This window comes from Sinocyclocheilus grahami, unplaced genomic scaffold (genome assembly GCF_001515645.1).
Source record: "Sinocyclocheilus grahami isolate Dianchi unplaced genomic scaffold, SAMN03320097.WGS_v1.1 scaffold73.1, whole genome shotgun sequence".
NCBI classification, from domain to species: Eukaryota; Metazoa; Chordata; class Actinopteri; order Cypriniformes; family Cyprinidae; genus Sinocyclocheilus; species Sinocyclocheilus grahami.
The window spans coordinates 1672433-1692714 of record NW_015505252.1 but is presented as its reverse complement, the minus strand read 5'-3'; the positions used below and the strand labels follow the sequence as shown (position 1 = coordinate 1692714).

The 20282-nt window shown below is 36.0% G+C and overlaps 3 protein-coding genes across 10 annotated transcripts in view; all 3 read right to left on the bottom strand.

Moving 5' to 3' along the window:
* The window catches only part of LOC107585667 (gastrula zinc finger protein XlCGF8.2DB-like), a 51005-nt gene extending 34989 nt beyond the window's left edge, over nucleotides 1–16016 (bottom strand). For 2 of the 4 annotated variants that reach the window (XR_001609270.1, XM_016272785.1), the window contains exon 1: nucleotides 6104–6120. Coding sequence is in view for 2 of the 4 variants with exons in the window: in XM_016272784.1 (XP_016128270.1) it covers nucleotides 14824–15731; nucleotides 15952–16009 (966 nt within the window). In the remaining 2 variants the exon portion in view is untranslated. Of the gene's footprint in view, nucleotides 1–6103; nucleotides 6121–14638; nucleotides 15732–15951 lie in introns of those variants that run through there. The other 2 variants (XM_016272784.1, XM_016272786.1) reach the window with 2 other exon arrangements.
* LOC107585665 (gastrula zinc finger protein XlCGF7.1-like) lies at nucleotides 11167–12555 on the bottom strand. Its single transcript, XM_016272783.1, has 2 exons — nucleotides 12271–12555; nucleotides 11167–12131 (listed from the first exon to the last, which is right to left on the bottom strand). The coding sequence occupies exons 1-2, from the start codon at nucleotides 12479–12481 to the stop codon at nucleotides 11374–11376; spliced, it is 969 nt and encodes a 322-aa protein (XP_016128269.1). The 5' UTR covers nucleotides 12482–12555; the 3' UTR covers nucleotides 11167–11373.
* A 92-nt stretch (nucleotides 16017–16108) lies between the features above and the next one.
* Nucleotides 16109–18973, bottom strand: LOC107585669 (zinc finger protein 502-like). Of its 5 annotated transcripts, XM_016272790.1 has the most exons (4): nucleotides 18808–18973; nucleotides 18066–18188; nucleotides 17473–17966; nucleotides 16109–16666 (listed from the first exon to the last, which is right to left on the bottom strand). In XM_016272790.1, the coding sequence occupies exons 2-4, from the start codon at nucleotides 18109–18111 to the stop codon at nucleotides 16349–16351; spliced, it is 858 nt and encodes a 285-aa protein (XP_016128276.1). In that variant the 5' UTR covers nucleotides 18112–18188; nucleotides 18808–18973; the 3' UTR covers nucleotides 16109–16348. The 5 variants fall into 5 exon arrangements, with proteins under 5 accessions (XP_016128276.1, XP_016128278.1, XP_016128275.1 ...); XM_016272792.1 differs by lacking the exon at nucleotides 16109–16666 and having other exon boundaries at nucleotides 16694–17966; nucleotides 18799–18973; XM_016272789.1 differs by lacking the exon at nucleotides 16109–16666 and having other exon boundaries at nucleotides 16694–17966.
* Between the last annotated feature and the right edge of the window lie 1309 nt (nucleotides 18974–20282).

Below are 20282 nucleotides of genomic sequence, written 5' to 3'. Positions count from 1 at the left end.
TGGCAGGGAAGACAAGAAGCTCAGTCTTTGCCAGGTTGAGCTGCAGGTGATATTCTTTCATCCATGCCGAGATGTCCACCAGGCAGCCTGAGATCCGTGCAGCTACCGTTGGATCATCTGGTTGAAATGAGAGAGAGAGCTGTGTGTCATCAGCATAGCAATGGTAGGAGAAGCCATGTGCCTGTATGAAATGGACCCAGTGATGTAGTGTATATGGAGAAGAGGAGGGGTCCAAGAAGTGATCCCTGAGGAACCCCAGTGACCAGTTGATGCGCTTTGGATACCGCCCCTCCCAGGCCACCCTGAAAGACCTACCAGTGAGATAGGATTCAAACCAGCGAAGTGGGATCCCTGTGATGCCCATTGAAGAGAGGGCAGACAGGAAGATCTGATGATTGACAGTGTCAAAAGCAGCAGATAGATCCAGCAGAATAAGAGCCAATGATTTGGAATCAGCTTTTGCCATCCGCAAGGCTTCCGTTACGGAGAGTAACGCAGTCTCAGTTGAATGGTCACTCCTGAAACCTGACTGGTTAGCGTCCAGTTTATTGTTCTGTTAAAGAAACAGTGATACCTGGTTGAAAACAACTCAAGCTCAAAGTTTGAGGGTTTTCACTATGAATGGAAGGAGAGAGACAAGTCTGTAGCTATCTGTAAGTGAAGTGTTTAATGTAGGTTTTTTGAGCAGTGGGGTTACCCGAGCCTGCTTGAATAAAGTGAGGAAAGTGCCTGTGAGGAGAGATGTGTTGATGATATGTGTGAGTGCTGGTAAGAGTGTAGGAGAGATTGCTTGGAGAAGATGTAGTGCACCTGTTGTTAATTTCATTAACACCAAAGCAGCTGAAACTGATTAACAACCCCCTCTGCTAGTTAACTGACTAGATCAATATCCCAGGAGTTTAATTGACTTGATATTATACTCAGATTAAAAAGGGTTCCTTAAATTTTTTTTGGAGCAGTGTATATAAATACACACTATATTGCCAAAAGTATTGGGACACCCCCTTCTAATGAACAGGTTTGACTACTTTAGTAATTTCCATGAGTACAAATCTTAATGTTTAAGCAGATATTCTAGGGAATTGTACGCTTCTAATTTTATAGCAACAGTTTGGACAGGACCCTTTTCTATTCTAACATGACAATGCCTCTGTGTATAAGGCAAGGTTCAAAAAGAAATGACTGATTCAGTCAGTGGTTCAGGCTGTAGGATTGCCAAATGACTAAAGAAACGTTATCAACACGATGGTATGAAACTGTACATTTCTTGTCTATTACCACCCACTGCCACTTATACCAACGATGGAAATAAGTGCAGTTAGAATAGTTAAATATGTGGGAGAGCATTGCTATTGTGTGACTATATTGTATTGCAATAGGTAGCATTACCTAGCAACCCCTCCTGCATAAAGAACACCGATACGGCTTCTCTCCAGTATGAATTCTCTCATGCGTTTTCAAAGATGACAGATGAGCGAAATTTTTTCCACAGTGTGAGCACTTGTAAGGTTTCTCTCCAGTGTGAATCCTCTGGTGTGTTTTTAAGTCACTGGATTTAATAAAGGTCTTCCCACAGTCAAAGCACACATAAGGTCTTACACCAGTATGAATACTGAGATGCACCTGTAAAGTTTGCATTAGTGAAAAACTCTTTCCACAAAAAGAACAAACGTGAGGTTTCACACTAGTATGAACTCTCATGTATCTTTTTAAGTTACTCCAAGCGAAAGGTCTTTTCGCACTGATCACAGCCAAATGGTCTTTCTTCTGAGTGAGACAGCAGATGATTTTTGAGAATATTTGCTCTGATAAAGCTCTTTCCACACTGATGGCATGTGAAGGGTTTTTCTCTGGTGTGGATTCTCCTGTTTCTTCAAGTCTGATTTTTGTCTAGAGCCCTTTCCACACAGAGACCAGGTGAAGGGATGTTTCGCTCCCCTTTTTTGAGTGCTTTGTTGTGATTATGATATTTCTCCCATAGACTGAAAAAAAAAAAAAAAACATGGACGTAGTGTCCGTGACGTCACCCGTAGGTTTTCTAAAGAGCATTTTTGAAGCTCAAAGTGGGCGGAGTCGGCCATCGCCATCTTGGCAGCGCGTCACTCCCGGATAATCGAAAATGGGCAAAAGAGGCGGGAGCTGGTTGCTGAAACCACGCCCACCTAGCTTGACGGTGATAACAGCAGCAGCAATCCACCTGTCACTCAAGTGCCCACGCCCTTAATTATCCAGAATTTTAAGGCTTGATATAATTTAAACGGATGAGTTATAAAAAAAAAATGTCACCCCCTCACAGTTGTCATGAAGGACAAGATTAGCTATATAGACCAAAATCATTTTTTGAACCAGGCTGTAAACATGTTTTTTTTTGCTGTAAAATTGGGCATTTTAACATGGGGAGTCTATGGGATTAGTCAATTTTGCAGCCAGCCTCTAGCGGCCAGTTGACGAATTACAGTTTAAGTCACTTCCGTGTTGGTTTCAGAGAGAGACCTGAAAGTTGCCGCTTAGTTCCTCCTCAACCTCACTTTGCTACATCAGGTCTAAAATAAATAAACTGCATTAGACACTTTAAGATAATAAAACAAATTGATTTTACAGCTCCTATGGTTTTGCTCTTATTTATATAAAGGTGAGATCTTAGCAGTTATTAATAAGAAATAAAAAATGAACACCTACCACTTTGTTCTTCAGTGTCTTCATTTTTTATTCTGCAGGGTTCTACATCAATCATTTTCAATCGTAGGTCGTGTTGTTTCTTCTGAAATAGTTTCTCCTGTTTGTTAAAGCTGCAGTCCATAACTTTTTTTGGTTAAAAATGATCCGAAATCAATATTGGAGCAAATACATGACCAGCCAGTGTTCAAAATTATAACCTTACTTTAGCCTGTTTCACAACAGTTAGCTTATAATAATGTTTTCTAATTTGAGTGGTACGGGTAGGTTTTCGCGGGAAATTCGAGCATGGCACTGCGTCATTACGTCACGTCTGTAAACATAAAGAAGTTGTCCTGGCTAAACTAGGCTATCGCATGTGAGGATCCTGCAGGTGGAGGATCGTTTATAGCCTTTTCTCACAGCAGCTAGAATAATTAATTTGATCATTTATCGAAAGGATTATGTGTTAATGAAACACATGTGAATGAAATGAAATTATATTCCAGTTTCAAATGTGCTTCTGAGTAGATAGCCTGGGAGTACACAAGATCTGTATTTTAAAGAAAACCAGTTCGAAGGGAGCATAATTTGCTTTTTGGGTTAAAAGAATTTCTTAATATGAAATTTGAATGGTATGCCCAATTAGAGATTAGACTGTACAGAAACTGAAATCACACGCTGATGATTTATTTTTAAGGGTTAGTTCACCCAAAAATGAAAATTAGGCTGTGTTTTACTCACCCCGTGGCATCCTAGGTGTGTATGACTTTCTTCTTTCAGACAAATGCAGTCGGAGTTATATAAAAAATTTTCTTTGATCTTTCAGGCTGTTTAATGCCACTCAGCGGGTGTTGCATGTATCAGTCCAAAAGAAGTTAAATAAAAAGCGCCCATCCATAAAAAACCGGCTCTGGGGGGTTAACAAAGGCCTCCTGTGGCGAATCTATGCGTTTTTGTAAGAAAAATATCCATATTCAAAACATAATCACTTTAATGTAGCTTGCGCTCACTGTTGTAAACAGAAGCAGCTCCGGGCGGATTAGCAGTTTTTGGGTTAAAATAATTTCTTAATATGAAATTTGAATAGACAATTAGAAATTAGACTGTACAGAAACTGAAATCACACACTGAATTATTTCTAGGCTCTAAATAATGATGACAAACATTAAATGAGTGCTTTATTAGCTTATTTCTTTATATTCTTTAAGAAATTTGCTTCATATTTCCAGCACTTTTATAGCAATTTAACTTATTCATTGTATCTCTCAACACAACTCATAATCATTACACATGGTTGCGTACACAAACAATTTATCAATATGTAACCATAGATTAGGATTTAATATGAAAGTCAGATTATTTCAGTAACTGCCACGACTGATTGTTTTTTATTCACTAAAATACTATTGAATGAATCACTTTTAAAGCAATTCATTTATGTATTAGATTGCTTAGCACAACTCACAATCTTAACAACGTAAACAAGCAGTCAATATACATTTCAGTATCGATAGATTAGGATTCAATATCAGGCATAAGTCATAAGAGTCGTTCATGAATCAGACACCGCTCAAGCTATATCACATGAATAAATATTCAAATTTAGATTTCTCCAGCAAATAATAAAATGCACAGTCTGATAAACAGCAGATATCGGCCCTGTCCCAAATCGCACCCTAAACCCCGTGGTCTTCCTCCGAGTCCACACTTTCGCTGAGGTGTTTTTGGGGATGTTTGGTCAAAGCGAACCTGTATGAGCTGAAACTTGCAAAAGAAAATGGTCTGCAATGTTCTAACTACACTGGATGCATCAAAGCGAACTTTCCGTATCTGTCTATTTGTAGCGCGTGGAGTGCGTCAGAAATAGAACGCGGCACCCGTTTAAAAGAATTTACCTCCTTGGAAAACTAATGATACTTCAAGTCCAGTCCAATCAAATGTCATCAATGTCAACCCTTACCAAAAAGTAGTATACTTCAAGTTTATTTTAGTAAGTATACTTAAGTAAAGTTCAAGTATATTTTTAAGTATACTTTATGTGGCAAGTATACAAATATCAGTGTACTAGTAGTATACTTGTAAGTGTACTATTTCAATACTCTTTGGGACTAAATTGGCCCACTTTATAGTCTATAAAAGTATACTTTAAGTATAACAGTAGTAAACTTCGAGTACACAACTAGTTTACATCAACATTTTTAGCTTGTACTGCAACTATTCTAAAAGTGAACATATGAATACTGATAGTTTACCAATTAAATACTTGTAGCATTTTTAGTACACTTTCAAGTATAGTCTTAGTAAACTACTAGTTTCGTAGTTTTATACTGCAAGTATACTCGTAAGTTTTCTTTAAGTGAACTTTACGTCATAATTTAAGTATACTACTATGTCCCTATTTAGGTATTATTTTGTATATATTTTGTTATATAAATATCTGAACATACAAAACACCAAAAGAAAGAACAGGGTATCTGCTTGTAAACAAAAACATTTCATTCTAGCTTCATGCATTCTTTTTTTAAACACTTGAATGTGGGTAAGTTTCATAAATAATTGGCATCCTAGGTGTGTATGACTTTCTTCTTTCAGACAAATGCAGTCGGAGTTATATAAAAAATTTTCTTTGATCTTTCAGGCTGTTTAATGCCACTCAGCGGGTGTTGCATGTATCAGTCCAAAAGAAGTTAAATAAAAAGCGCCCATCCATAAAAAAACGGCTCTGGGGGGTTAACAAAGGCCTCCTGTGGCGAATCTATGCATTTTTGTAAGAAAAATATCCATATTCAAAACATAATCACTTTAATGTAGCTTGCGCTCACTGTTGTAAACGGAAGCAGCTCCGGGCGGATTAGCAGTTTTTGGGTTAAAAGAATTTCTTAATATGAAATTTGAATAGACAATTAGAGATTAGACTGTACAGAAACTGAAATCACACACTGAATTATTTCTAGGCTCTAAATAATGATGACAAACATTAAATGAGTGCTTTATTAGCTTATTTCTTTATATTCTTTAAGAAATTTGCTTCATATTTCCAGCACTTTTATAGCAATTTAACTTATTCATTGTATCTCTCAACACAACTCATAATCATTACACATGGTTGCGTACACAAACAATTTATCAATATGTAACCATAGATTAGGATTTAATATGAAAGTCAGATTATTTCAGTAACTGCCACGACTGATTGTTTTTTATTCACTAAAATACTATTGAATGAATCACTTTTAAAGCAATTCATTTATGTATTAGATTGCTTAGCACAACTCACAATCTTAACAACGTAAACAAGCAGTCAATATACATTTCAGTATCGATAGATTAGGATTCAATATCAGGCATAAGTCATAAGAGTCGTTCATGAATCAGACACCGCTCAAGCTATATCACATGAATAAATATTCAAATTTAGATTTCTCCAGCAAATAATAAAATGCACAGTCTGATAAACAGCAGATATCGGCCCTGTCCCAAATCGCACCCTAAACCCCGTGGTCTTCCTCCGAGTCCACACTTTCGCTGAGGTGTTTTTGGGGATGTTTGGTCAAAGCGAACCTGTATGAGCTGAAACTTGCAAAAGAAAATGGTCTGCAATGTTCTAACTACACTGGATGCATCAAAGCGAACTTTCCGTATCTGTCTATTTGTAGCGCGTGGAGTGCGTCAGAAATAGAACGCGGCACCCGTTTAAAAGAATTTACCTCCTTGGAAAACTAATGATACTTCAAGTCCAGTCCAATCAAATGTCATTAATGTCAACCCTTACCAAAAAGTAGTATACTTCAAGTTTATTTTAGTAAGTATACTTAAGTAAAGTTCAAGTATATTTTTAAGTATACTTTATGTGGCAAGTATACAAATATCAGTGTACTAGTAGTATACTTGTAAGTGTACTATTTCAATACTCTTTGGGACTAAATTGGCCCACTTTATAGTCTATAAAAGTATACTTTAAGTATAACAGTAGTAAACTTCGAGTACACAACTAGTTTACATCAACATTTTTAGCTTGTACTGCAACTATTCTAAAAGTGAACATATGAATACTGATAGTTTACCAATTAAATACTTGTAGCATTTTTAGTACACTTTCAAGTATAGTCTTAGTAAACTACTAGTTTCGTAGTTTTATACTGCAAGTATACTCGTAAGTTTTCTTTAAGTGAACTTTACGTCATAATTTAAGTATACTACTATGTCCCTATTTAGGTATTAATTTGTATACATTGTTATATAAATATCTGAACATACAAAACACCAAAAGAAAGAACAGGGTATCTGCTTGTAAACAAAAACATTTTATTCTAGCTTCATGCATTCTTTTTTTTTTAAACACCTGAATGTGGGCAAGTTTCATAAATAATAATAAAAAAAAAAAAAAGAAATAAACAACATTTTGAACAAAAAGCTGAAAAAAGACTGAGTTGGATTCAGAACGCTAATCAAAACGTAGAAAGAATCGATCAACACACCAAAGCTTGACAGTCATTTTATTCCATTACGTTACACAGTTTTGATGCTGTTTTAGGTCTGATGATCGTGTTAGAATACATGTGGAAGCGTCTGTGGTTTCGGTTTCTTCTTCACTTGTGTTTTTTGAAAATTCTGTACAGAAGATGTGTACTAGCGCCCCCTACAGTATAACAATGAAAACACGGATTCTAGGAACACAAGTATAGCTCAAATATATTTAGACTTTTTCTAAGTATAAATCAAGTATACTTAAATGTCATTTAAAGTATATTTTTGAGAAGTACATAAATCCCATTTCTGAGAAGTACATAAAAAGTAGACAAAGTATACTTCCCTATTTTTTAGTTTAAAAGAAGTATACTAATAGCACACTTGATTACACTTCTTTTTCGTAAGGGAAGTGGCATTCAATGAAATTTTTTAAAATTATATATATGGCCTAGGCTGTTTAACAGTATCTGGGCTAAATACAGGCATTTAAAATATATTATAAATAAAATATATAATATACACCACCAATCAAAAGGGGGTCAGTGAGATTTTTTTTTATGGTTTTGAAACAAATCTCTTCTGCTCAGTAAGGCTGCATTTATTTGATCAAAAATAAAGTGAAAACATTAAATCTACCATTTGAAGGAATTGCTTTCTACATGAATAGATTTAAAATGCATTTTCCTGCATGCTAAAGCTGCATTACTCCAGCTTTCAGTCTCACATGATCCTACAGAAATCATGCTGATTGCTGCTCAAAAGTGACCAAAAAACATTTCTTCTTATTATAGCTGTTATATATAGCTGAAAATGGTTGCACTGCTTAATAAAATGTGTGGAGGTGTTTTTATTTTCCGATGAACAGAAAGATTGAAATATAAGTATGAAATGGAAAATAGAAATTATTTGAAATTATTTAAAATATAAATATTTGTTAAGATTATTAATGTCTTTACTGGCTTTTTTTTTTTGTGCACATTTTTTATTGCAAGATAGGGTACATATCAACATCATAAGCCACACCACACTGACATAAAAAAGCAAGATATGAAATTTAATGGAATTTAATATAAATCAGGACAGCACTAAAATAGTAACTATTTTGATGAGAAGCATAGGCTTCCAATCTTTCTAGTTTTCTTTAGAGTATTTGAAAGGAAACTTTGAAATATTCTCACAAAATCTAAATAAAGGAGGGTTTACATTTCTTCCATGTGCATGTGTAAATGTGATATTTACCCACCTAAATTACCATGTTCAGTCAGAAAACAGGGAATTCAAGATATTTTTAAAAACAGGGTATATTTTCTAAAACTATAAGGAATAAATGTGATTATTTTTCACTGAAAGTTTATTGAAAACATCCACCCAAAAATTAGAGGTAAATCACAGCAGTATAGAAAGGGTGTTCAAGAGTTCCAGGGAAGGAATACATTGTTTTATGTCGGATTTCATCTGAATATTCCTCATAAGTCAATACAGAGAAGGAAGGAAAACACCAACCTGTTTGTTCCTCTGCATCTTCAGCTCTCATTCTGCAGGGTTCTTCCTCAAGCTCCATCTTTCCAACAGTATGTCAGTAGTTCCTCCTGGATTAATTCCTCTTGCTTCTTCTTCAGCTGTGGGAAGATGGGAATATTCTCCAGCATTTAAACTCTCATGAACGGCTGTGGAGCGGCTTCACTGAAGGAGTGAATGGAGCTCATTTCACACACAATCATTCTGAGTTAAAGTTTTTTCAGTTCTTCAATTCCCACAATTTGCGACTGTTTAAGATTTGCTATAACATTTTATAGAAATCTTCTGTCCTTTTTTCCAGTTGTTGATGTGATGCATGTGAAAATATTTATACTATGGGGTGTATTATTATTATACAGAAAAAGGGCATACCGTCTATAGCAGTATTCATTAAATAGTAGCCTAAATATACATGGATGACCTAGTAGGAGTTGTGAAAGGCAGTGAAGCGACGCAACTGACACCATATGGTCACATGACATATATAACATGGCATATGTAGTGTGTTACAATACTGATTGAGCGTTTAAGACTGTGGGCTGGGATGCAAGGTAAATTTCTTTCTTTTCTTACAGTCACACCAGAGGTGTTCAGCTGGGATTAGGACTTTTCTTTCTGCAGACCAGTCAAGTTCTTCCACACTGACTGAATCAATCATTTCTTTTTTAACCTTGCCTTATAGACAGAGGCATTGTCATGTTAGAATAGAAAAGGGTCCCGTCCAAACTGTTGCTATAAAATTAGAAGCGCACAATTCCCTAGAATATCTGCTTAAACATTAAGATTTGTACTCATGGAAATTACTAAAGTAGTCAAACCTGTTTCTTTCTTTTCTTACAGTCACACCAGAGGTGTTCAGCTGGGATTAGGACTTTTCTTTCTGCAGACCAGTCAAGTTCTTCCACACTGACTGAATCAATCATTTCTTTTTTAACCTTGCCTTATAGACAGAGGCATTGTCATGTTAGAATAGAAAAGGGTCCCGTCCAAACTGTTGCTATAAAATTAGAAGCGCACAATTCCCTAGAATATCATTATATGCTTAAACATTAAGATTTGTACTCATGGAAATTACTAAAGCGGGGAATATTCCCCAGCATTTAAACTCTCATGAACGGCTGTGGAGCTCATTTAGCAGATGCTCATCACACTCTAAAAAATGCTGGGTTAAAAAGGGACAAACCCAGCTATAATATGATGGTTTAAATATTCTGTGATAATGTCTTTTAGGATAAAGACATGTTCACCTTTACACTCTTTCACCCTTGTTAAACCATGTGGTGCATTACTTCTTCAAACAAAAATCATCATTAAATACACGTTCATCACAGTTCAAACAGCACAAAATTGTTTTTAGTTTTAATTTAACTAACAGCTCTGGTGGACATTCCTGCAGTCAGCATGCCAATCCCTCAAAACTTGCGACATCTGTGGCATTGTGCTGTGTGATAAAACTGCACATTTTAGAGTGGCCTTTTAGCCTTTTATGCCTAAGGCACACCTGTGCTATAATCATGCTGTCTAATCAGCATCTTGATATGCCACACCTGTGAGGTGTTAAAAAGGGACAAACCCAGCTATAATATGATGGTTTAAATATTCTGTGATAATGTCTTTTAGGATAAAGACATGTTCACCTTTACACTCTTTCACCCTTGTTAAACCATGTGGTGCATTACTTCTTCAAACAAAAATCATCATTAAATACACGTTCATCACAGTTCAAACAGCACAAAATTGTTTTTAGTTTTAATTTAACAAATTTAAATTTGTTTTTAATGCATATGAGAGCAGAAAAAGAGGGTCACAAGCTATTGGATCAAGACAAATAAATCATTTGAAGCTTGTCAGATGAAACACCATTATATATATATATATATATATATATATATATATATATATATACAGGGTTGCGTTTATAATTTTGAATATAATATATATATATATATATATATATAAATAACAGCATATATGTTCTATTCAAGAACAATCAGTTACTGCTGTATTCAAAATCATGAAGAGATCAGCATGACATTTAATATGAGGAAATTAAATTTTTTGATTTTAGGTAATTCTCATTTCCTAAATTTCCAGAAATGTACTCACAGGGTAATAAAACAGCAGATTTAAAGAAGTTTTGTGATCCATGTTATTAAGTCCGTAAGCTGATATGGTTGACAATAAAATGGTGCCATCAAGAGTCAATGAGACACAATCTGCTTCCAAATAAGAAAACAATTAAATAATTGTTCACTAAAGAATTATTTTACCTTATCATTATTGACCAAAAGTCAAGTTAAAAGCAACTTCTTAAGCATGGATTCATCTCTTTACAACTATAGATAACAGCTGTATTTCCCTGCTGCATTGCCACAGACGTTTCATTCAGTTTTAATCTTCTGTTTAAATTGAAAAACATCTATTACAGTTTTTTATTCAAAAACACAACATCAGTTATTTAACAAAACCATTTGATCATTTGTAAACAAAAGTAAAAGTATTTATTTAATAAGACGCTTAAGTTTTCTTCCTTTTTATTTCTCATAGAAATCAGTACATCACACACAACATTATAAATAATAAATGGCATCACTATTAATAAACCTATTTAACCATAAACAAGCCCAAGCCAAAACTGGACTGATTTCAATGTTTTCGCCCTCAATGCAAGAGTTTCTAACACCATGAACATTAACAGAGATTTAACGGACTGATCTTGCCATTGTTTCATAAATGCTTTTGCTCACTCAGACAACGCTTTTTCTTATGAGTCAGTAGATTAGAGGAGCGGGCGAAACTCTTCCCACACGAAGAGCACTGGTACGGCTTTTCTCCAGTGTGAATCCTGTCATGATCTTTCAAGGTTGATGAATGAGAGAAACTCTTTCGACAGTGTGAGCACTTGTACGGTTTCTCTCCAGTGTGAATCCTCTGGTGTGTTTTTAAGTTGCTCGACGAACTAAAGGTCTTCCCACAGTCAAAGCACATATAAGGTCTCACTCCAGTATGAATGCTCTGGTGATACTGTAAGCTTTTCAGTGCTGTAAACCTCTTTCCACAAAAACTGCAAACGTGAGGCCTCACTCCAGTATGAATTTTAAGGTGTTCTCTTAAGTTTGTTTCATAAACAAATGTTTTATCACACTGATCACAGCTGAATGACCTCACTCCAGAGTGAGAGACCAGATGATCCCTCAGAATGCTTTTGGATGTGAAACTCTTCCCACATTGAGTGCATGTGAATGGTTTTTCTCCAGTGTGAACTTGCAGGTGCCGATTCAATCCTCCTTTCAGAACAAAACTCTTTCCACACTGAGTGCATGCGAATGGTTTTTCTCCAGCATGAAATCTCATGTGTCTCATTAGGTTTGATTTATCATTGAAACTTCTTCCACACTCGGTGCAGGCGAAAGAACCCTTTTCAGCAGTTTTCAGCAGAGTTTTTTGAAACCGATGTTGTTCATCTTCAATCACTTCCATTGAGTCTAAAATTAACTCAAATTAAAAACAAGAGGAAATCAAGTTAAGCCTTAATTTAGCTCAAATCTAGGTTACTGCTGTCTACTAGTGTTATTATATTTTATGTCAGTTTTCATCTTGATGTTCCTGATGGAGAACACCAACCTGTTTGTTCCTCTGTTTCTTCATCTCTCATTCTGCAGGGGTCTTCCTCAAGCTCCATCTTTCCAACAGTATGCCAGTAGTTCCTCCTGGAGTAATTCCTCCTGCTTGCTTCTTCTTCAGCTGTGGGAAGATGGGAATATTCTCCAGCATTTAAACTCTCATGAACGGCTGTGCAGCAGATGCTCAAACACTTATAATCGTTTGCAATCATCCAGCTTTAAATGGGCAGAGAAAAGGGGAAAAAACGTAAGATATCGCGTTTTTTAGAACGTCGTGTCATGCGCGAGACAACAGACGCGAGTGAATACAATAAACGAACCTTTTCGAAGCTTCGAATCAATTGAACCAATTGCTTCGCAAAATGATTCACTGTTTCAAAGCGCTCGAAACACCACACGCTGGTGACGCCTGCTGATCAAAACTGTGTACATGCAACAAAAACTTAAAGTAGACTGTGGCCAAAACATGCTAAAGTAATCTCCCTCAAATGAAAGCATGATGAGCACACTTGGGTGAAGCTGTGATAATAGCATATTGGCGAAACATTGTTTAATACAGTCTATGGGCGAAACCAGTTTGGCAAACGATCCAGTGCTTATCTGTGTCTGGAGAGCGTCAAAGGTTTTTATTTACAACGCACTTTGCAGTGTTGAGCGTTGTAGGCAATCACAGACATGTCTGTTGATTTCGTGAACGCAATGGCCAATCAGAGGCGTTTGTGAATCCCTTCACCGCTCAAAACAGGAGTTTTTCTCCAGTGCTGCAATCAAGCTTTTAATAAAGAAGCAACTTTACATATGAAACACGTGCCGTATATTCCTATTTTTTCTGGGGGTATTCGATAGGGTTTGGTGAAAAACAAAACTGAAGTAATTGATTTAGAAATAAGATTTTCTTATAGTTGACAGTCGTTTCACCATAATAGATCATTCTGGATAGATTATGCTTCAAATAGGCTAAGGAGGAGTATGCAGTTGTATTTACCTTCTGGACTCCTTCAACTGTTGCTATTGTCAGATTTAGGTTTCTCCCAATAAAAACAAAACGAATGTCCCCAGTCTGATACACAGTACATTGACTCCTTTCATGAACCTCAAATGACTCAACAACATCGCGTTGTTGAAAGGAAAAGACTATTTTTTTCTTTCAAGATCATTTCTCCAAGGTATAAGGTATAACCATATAAGATAAAAGCATAAATCTTTTTAATATTAGATAGATTAGTAATACACTGCTGAATAAGACATGCATTTCATCTTCTTTTATTGTTTAAACATAAAATACAATAAATACATTGTTAAAACGCTGTATGTCAGCTTTATGCCATTAAATGAGTCATGCATTTTTGTTCCTTTTTATTTCTTTGTTTCAATGCGAGATCCAGTGCTTATTTGTGTTTGCGCTCTCAAGAGCATCAAAGGTTTCTATTTACAGCGGATTTTGCAGTGTTGAGGATTGTAGCCAATCACAGACATGTCTGTTAAATTCTTGAACGCAATGGCCAATCAGAGGTGTTTAAGTTAGAATCCACTCACCGCTCAAAACGCTGAGTTTTTCTCCAGTGCTGCAATCAAGCTTTTAAAAAAGGCGCAAAATTATTACAGAATGGTCCCATTTAAAACACATGCTGTGTATTCCAATATTTCTGGGGGTATACGATAGGGTTTGGTGAAAAACAAAACTTAAGTAAATATAAGTAGGCTACTGATATAGAAATAAGATGTTATATACAGTGGGGCAAAAAAGTATTTAGTCAGCCACCAATTGTGCAAGTTCTCCCACTTAAAAAGATGAGAGAGGCCTGTAATTTTCATCATAGGTATACCCACAGTTGTTTCGCCATAACTGCTAAAGCGTAGCCTATGCATTTGTATTTACCTTCTGGACTCCTTCAACTGTAGCATGTCACTGTTATTATCAGATTTAGGTTTCTCTCAATAAAAATAAAACCATGTCCCCAGTCTGATAAGCACAGCACACTAGTTTCATTAACCTAAATAGAGACAACAACATCGCATTGTTGAAATTAATACATATTCCATCTAGAGTCAAATGTGTGGTACTGCCTTATTATTGTCAACTTCATTGAGAAACTCATGTAATTATTCTGAGGATCTAAACAATTTTTTCCAAGATAGTTTGTCAAAGGTATAAAGTATAACCATATAAAGTAAAAGCCTAGATGATCTTAAATGTTATTTCATCACTAGATAGCTGCTAGACTAGTATTTCACTGCTGAATTGGACACAGAACACATGCATTCCATTCAGCCTTTAAACATAAATTGAAAAATGCTTTTAAGCAATGTTACATACTATGTTAAAACATTTTGTGTCATTAAATGAGTCATGTAATTTTTTTGTTCCTTTTTATTTCTCATTGTTTCAAAACATGCCATCAGAATACATTTATGAGGGCATATACATAATAAAAGACATCGTGAATAAACCCCATCCAACCCCATAGCCAAATTTGACTGATTTAATATCTTTTCATCTTTCAAGAGTTGTTTACCAAATGTGACGTGATGAATCTGAAATCTGAAACATTTCTCACTTGGGCAACTTCGGGCAACGCTTTTTTTTTATATGAACGTGCAGATTTGGGTAGTGAGCAAAACTCTTCCCACATGAAGGGCACTGGTGCGGCTTCTCTCCAGTGTGAACTCTCTCATGAAATTGCAGGGACGATAAATTAGCAAAACACTTCTCACAGTGTGAGCACATGTAAGGTTTCTCTCCAGTGTGAATCTTCTGGTGTGATTTTAATCCACATGCTGTAGTGTAGCTCTTTCCACAGTCCAAGCACGCATAAGGTTTCACACCAGTATGAATACGCTCATGCTCTTTTAACTTTTGCAGATGTGCAAAAGTCTTTTCACAAAAAGAACAAAAGTGAGGCTTCACGCCAGCATGAACTTTAAGATGTCTTCTTAAGTTTGATGCCACAGCAAATGTTTTATCACACTGATCACAATGGAATGACTTCACTCCAGTGTGAGAGAGCAGGTGATCTTTAAGAAAGCTTCTGGATACGAAACTCTTTCCACACTGAGTGCATGTGAACGGTTTTTCTCCAGTGTGAACTTTCATGTGCGATTTTAAGTTTTGTGTGTCAATGAAACTCTTTCCACACTGAGTGCATGTATATGGTCTCTCTCCAGTGTGAATCCTCATGTGTCTGTTAAGGTCTGGTTTATGTATGTAACTCTGCCCACACTGAGTGCATGTGAACGGTCTTTCTCCAGTATGAACTCTCATGTGTACATCCAGCTTTCCTTTCCCTGTGAAAACTTTTCCACACTGAGTGCATGTGAACAGTCCTTCTCCAGTGTGAAATCTCGTGTGTCTGTTAAGGTCTGGTTTACGTGAGTAACTCTTTCCACAATCAGAGCAGGTGAAAGGTTTTTTGACTCCAGTTTTTCTAGCTTGTTTTTGACTGACATCCTTTCCATCGTCATCTGTGAAAAGATTAGATTTTTTTTAATTGATGCCATTTGCCTTTATTCGTTTCCATCAACTCTAAACCCAACCGATTAAATTCACAATATTCATTTAAAGAAGGACAAATGTGAAGCAAAAACGAAAGTGAACCTTAATTTAGTAAAAATGTATCTAGAATCTAGTTTTCATCTCAATGTTCCTCATCAGTCATTAAAGAGAATGAAGGAGAACACCAACCTGTTTGTTCCTCTGTATCTTCATCTCTCATTCTGCAGGGGTCTTCCTCAAACTCCATCTTTACAATACTAGTTTGGTGATTTCATTAGTTTCTAAATGAAATGGTAGAAGTTAATTATTTTAACATATTGCATGCCAGAAAGGTTACACACCTGAAAAATTTTTTTTACACACACACACTCATACAATTTTTACTTTCTAAAGCATCTAAACATCTCCCGAAAGATGTCTTTTTTTAACTAACATGTTATTATATCTTTTGCATATTGCATGCCAGAAAGGTTACACACCTAAATAAAATGTTTTACACACACACAACACACAGTCTCATCCTATTTTTACTTTCTAAAGCATCTAAACATCTCCGGAAAGATGTCTCTTTTTAACTAACATGTTATTATATCTTCGACTCCGTCTGAATATCAAACGGTTTACGATGTGAGGCTGAACTTCGGCAGCGCTTTCTCATGTGAGTCCGTAGATTACTTGATCTGCTGAAGTTCCTCCCGCATGAAGAGCACTGATACGGCTTCTCTCCAGTATGAACTCTCTCATGATCCTTCAGGGTTCCTGACTGAGTGAATCTCTTGTCACAGCGTGTGCACTTATAAGGTTTCTCTCCAGTGTGAATCCTTTGATGCTGTTTGAGCGATTTGGCAGAGGTAAAGCTCTTCTCACACTCAAAGCACAGATGAGCTCTCACAGCGGCGTGCATCTTCTGGTGCTCGCAATACTAGTTTGGTGATTTCATTAGTTTCTAAATGAAATGGTAGAAGTTAATTATTTTAACATATTGCATGCCAGAAAGGTTACACACCTGAAAAAAAATTTTTACACACACACACTCATACAATTTTTACTTTCTAAAGCATCTAAACATCTCCGGAAAGATGTCTTTTTTTAACTAACATGTTATATCTTTTGCACATTGCATGCCAGAAAGGTTACACACCTAAATAAAATGTTTTACACACACACAACACACAGTCTCATCCTATTTTTACTTTCTAAAGCATCTAAACATCTCCGGAAAGATGTCTTTTTTTAACTAACATGTTATATCTTTTGCACATTGCATGCCAGAAAGGTTACACACCTAAATAAAATGTTTTACACACACACAACACACAGTCTCATCCTATTTTTACTTTCTAAAGCATCTAAACATCTCCGGAAAGATGTCTTTTTTTAACTAACATGTTATTATATCTTCGACTCCGTCTGAATATCAAACGGTTTACGATGTGAGGCTGAACTTCGGCAGCGCTTTCTCATGTGAGTCCGTAGATTACTTGATCTGCTGAAGTTCCTCCCGCATGAAGAGCACTGATACGGCTTCTCTCCAGTATGAACTCTCTCATGATCCTTCAGGGTTCCTGACTGAGTGAATCTCTTGTCACAGCGTGTGCACTTATAAGGTTTCTCTCCAGTGTGAATCCTTTGATGCTGTTTGAGCGATTTGGCAGAGGTAAAGCTCTTCTCACACTCAAAGCACAGATGAGCTCTCACAGCGGCGTGCATCTTCTGGTGCTCCTTTAAATGCAAAAACCTCTTCCCGCAGAGCGAACACAAGCAAGGCTTCCTATCTTTATGAATTTTCAAGTGTCTCTGTAGGTGCGTGGCCAGGATGAAGGTTTTCTCGCACTGATCACAGCTGAAAGATCTGACTCCTGAGTGGAGGAGCTGATGACTTTTGAGGACGTATGCGCTCGGGAAGCTCTTTCCACACTGAGGACACGCATACGGACGCTCTCCGGTGTGGATCCTGGTGTGTTTCGTCAGGTCTCCTTTACATCTGAAGCTCCGGCCGCACTGAAGGCACGTGAAGGGCTTCTCTCCGGTGTGAATCAGCAGGTGCATTTTGAGGTGTTCGTTACGCATGAAACTCTTTCCGCAATGAGGGCATGTGCGAGTGTTTTGGGTTCTTTGAGATGTTCTTTTTTGTGTGGAACTAAAAGATTCTCGTCTCGGTTTCTTCTTGAGTTTCTCCTCCACTTCCATCAGGTCCATGACTTCTAAAATAAACACATTAGTCTGTGTCATCATTCAAATTCAATAATAAAACTGGAAAGTAACATTATTAGAAATTGATTTTTAAATGCATAGACACCAACCGGTTTGTTTTTTAGCGTTTGGATCGCTTAGGCTCTCATTATCCATCGAGTAAATGCCATTGTTTTTAATGTCAAAACTTGGTCAATTTCTCTTGCTTTTTGGAAACATTTCTTCTTCTTCATCTGTAGGAAGATTCAGTTCATTTGATCTCACATTGCATCACTGTATCTTAAACACAATGCTTTTGGAAAACAGAAAGAGTCATGCACAAAAGCTTCCAGCATTTACAAAGAGTGATGCAAGCCACTATCTAAAAGAATAAGTAAATATATCCAGATTAATAAAGAAAAATCAATACAATATCAATGCATTCTTCAAATCAAACGTCGCAATTCTATGGAAACTTGTTTTCTGCCAAGGAATAAATCAATTAAAAAAGCTAATTGCGACTTTTTATGCACGATATAAACTTTCTTAGAAAAAGGGGGAAAAGTCAGAATTGTGAGATTAAAAAGTAGTACCATTTATTTTTTAAATTTCATGTCGGAAACATAGCTTCCAGACAATTAGATTTTGTAAGACAAATAAAAACACGACAATAAACGAATATAAAATAATATAACAAATACAATATAATATAATCACAGTAATATTATTTATAATGCATACTCAAAATATGAAAATTAAAAATAGTTAATTTAACTTTAGCTATAGCTACCTATTCCTATGCATATTCATAACAACAGACAGCAGTACTGTTTATTCTGCAGTGATTCTGTTGTAAATGCCAACCGCACACACCACTTATGAGTAGCATCACAATCTTGAACTGTTAAAACATAAAAACCAACTCACGTTCTTCTCCAGCTGATGATTTCAGAAAGATCTTCTGTTGTTGAGGAACCATTTCTTTCTTCTATTGTGGGAACACTGACGGATTGCGAACTAAACAGTCCGCCATCTACTGTTCTGGAGAGGAAGAGAATGAAGTCTGAATATGAGAGGTGATTATTTCCTTCGATTTATTCCCAGTTATAACATTATGTGCATTAAAATCCTGCATTTTAAGCAGAGTCTAAAATAAACTACAGTTGTTATTGCATGCACGGTTGTGGTTTCTATATGCATAAAATTCATATTGTTATTGCGTATTTGAAATATATAAATGTTAGTTAAAAAAATGGGAGCCAGTTACATTTTAATATATGATTTGGGTGCCTGTGATGAATTATGATGCAAAAAAAAATTCATAGCTGATCTGAACACTGACTTCTAAATATAGTGTCAAAATCTTTGTACTTATGAGCGTTATTTAGTGTAATAATTTGTATTTATTTATTTGATCATATTGTTGAACATGTTCATATTTCAACCTCTAGATGGCAGCTGTAAAGCAGGTATTTTTTTCAATGCAGTTCCACAGACAAAGTCCAGTTTTCTGATGATCTGTGTTTGTTTTGAAAGTCCATATTTTGAGATGATGTATACATTTAAAAAAAAACATCAATAATTTAAATTAAAACATCATTAACATCAACAACATGAATTACTTGCTATGTATCCAGCTGATGGAGCGCCGTCAGAATGTTCTCACAAGGCTCTAGAAAACTCATTAAAACGCCTTCTTCTAATACCATTGATGGAACATCTGTTCAGAGATATCTGGTGTTTAATAACATCGGCACAAAAACATTATTTATACATCGTTCATGGAACAAGCATCTGCCAAATGCATGAACGTAAACGTACTTTGCCTTTAAACCAAAAAGCATTTAATTTGTATGCATTGCAAATATAAAAGTCTACACAAAAGTATGTCCTTTAGATTTTAATTCACAACTTTGGAAAAGCATTATGTCCATATTTGCATCTGTGTGTGACAGAAAAAATGAACATTTATAGAAACAACAAAACACCTCGCATAAATTTCCACATGCTGCGAGACGAAACGGATGGGTTTCAGTGCATTAAGCTGTTAAAGATGGAGATTTTTGATTAATTCCATTTGACAAATGGAATGAAAAGCTTCCCCATAAACCCATCAAAAAGAATTCCATCACTGGCTCAGCAACGGATGCTCTGCAGTGAATGGGTGCCGTCAGAATGAGAGTCAAACAGCTGATAAAAACCTCACAATAATCCACACCTCTCCAGTCCATCAGTTAATGTCTTGAGAAGCCAAAAGCTGTGTCTGTAAGAAACAAGTCAATCATTAAGGTGTTTTTAACTTTATAAAATTGCTTCTGGGTAAAATACGAGTCCTTTGTCAATAATAT

Bases quoted from the DNA above. Each gene is read 5' to 3' on its own strand.
- LOC107585665 (XM_016272783.1), bottom strand. From the start codon at position 12,481: ATGATTGCAAACGATTATAAGTGTTTGAGCATCTGCTGCACAGCCGTT. The intron at 12,132-12,270 runs GTTGGTGTTCTC...AGTTAATTTTAG, and splicing joins AGAAACAGAGGAACAAACAG to ACTCAATGGAAGTGATTGAA.
- LOC107585669 (XM_016272790.1), bottom strand. From the start codon at position 18,111: ATGGATAATGAGAGCCTAAGCGATCCAAACGCTAAAAAACAAACCG. The intron at 17,967-18,065 runs GTTGGTGTCTAT...TGTTTATTTTAG, and splicing joins AAACGCTAAAAAACAAACCG to AAGTCATGGACCTGATGGAA. The intron at 16,667-17,472 runs ATGCACGCCGCT...GAGCACCAGAAG, and splicing joins ATTTAAAGGAGCACCAGAAG to ATGCACGCCGCTGTGAGAGC.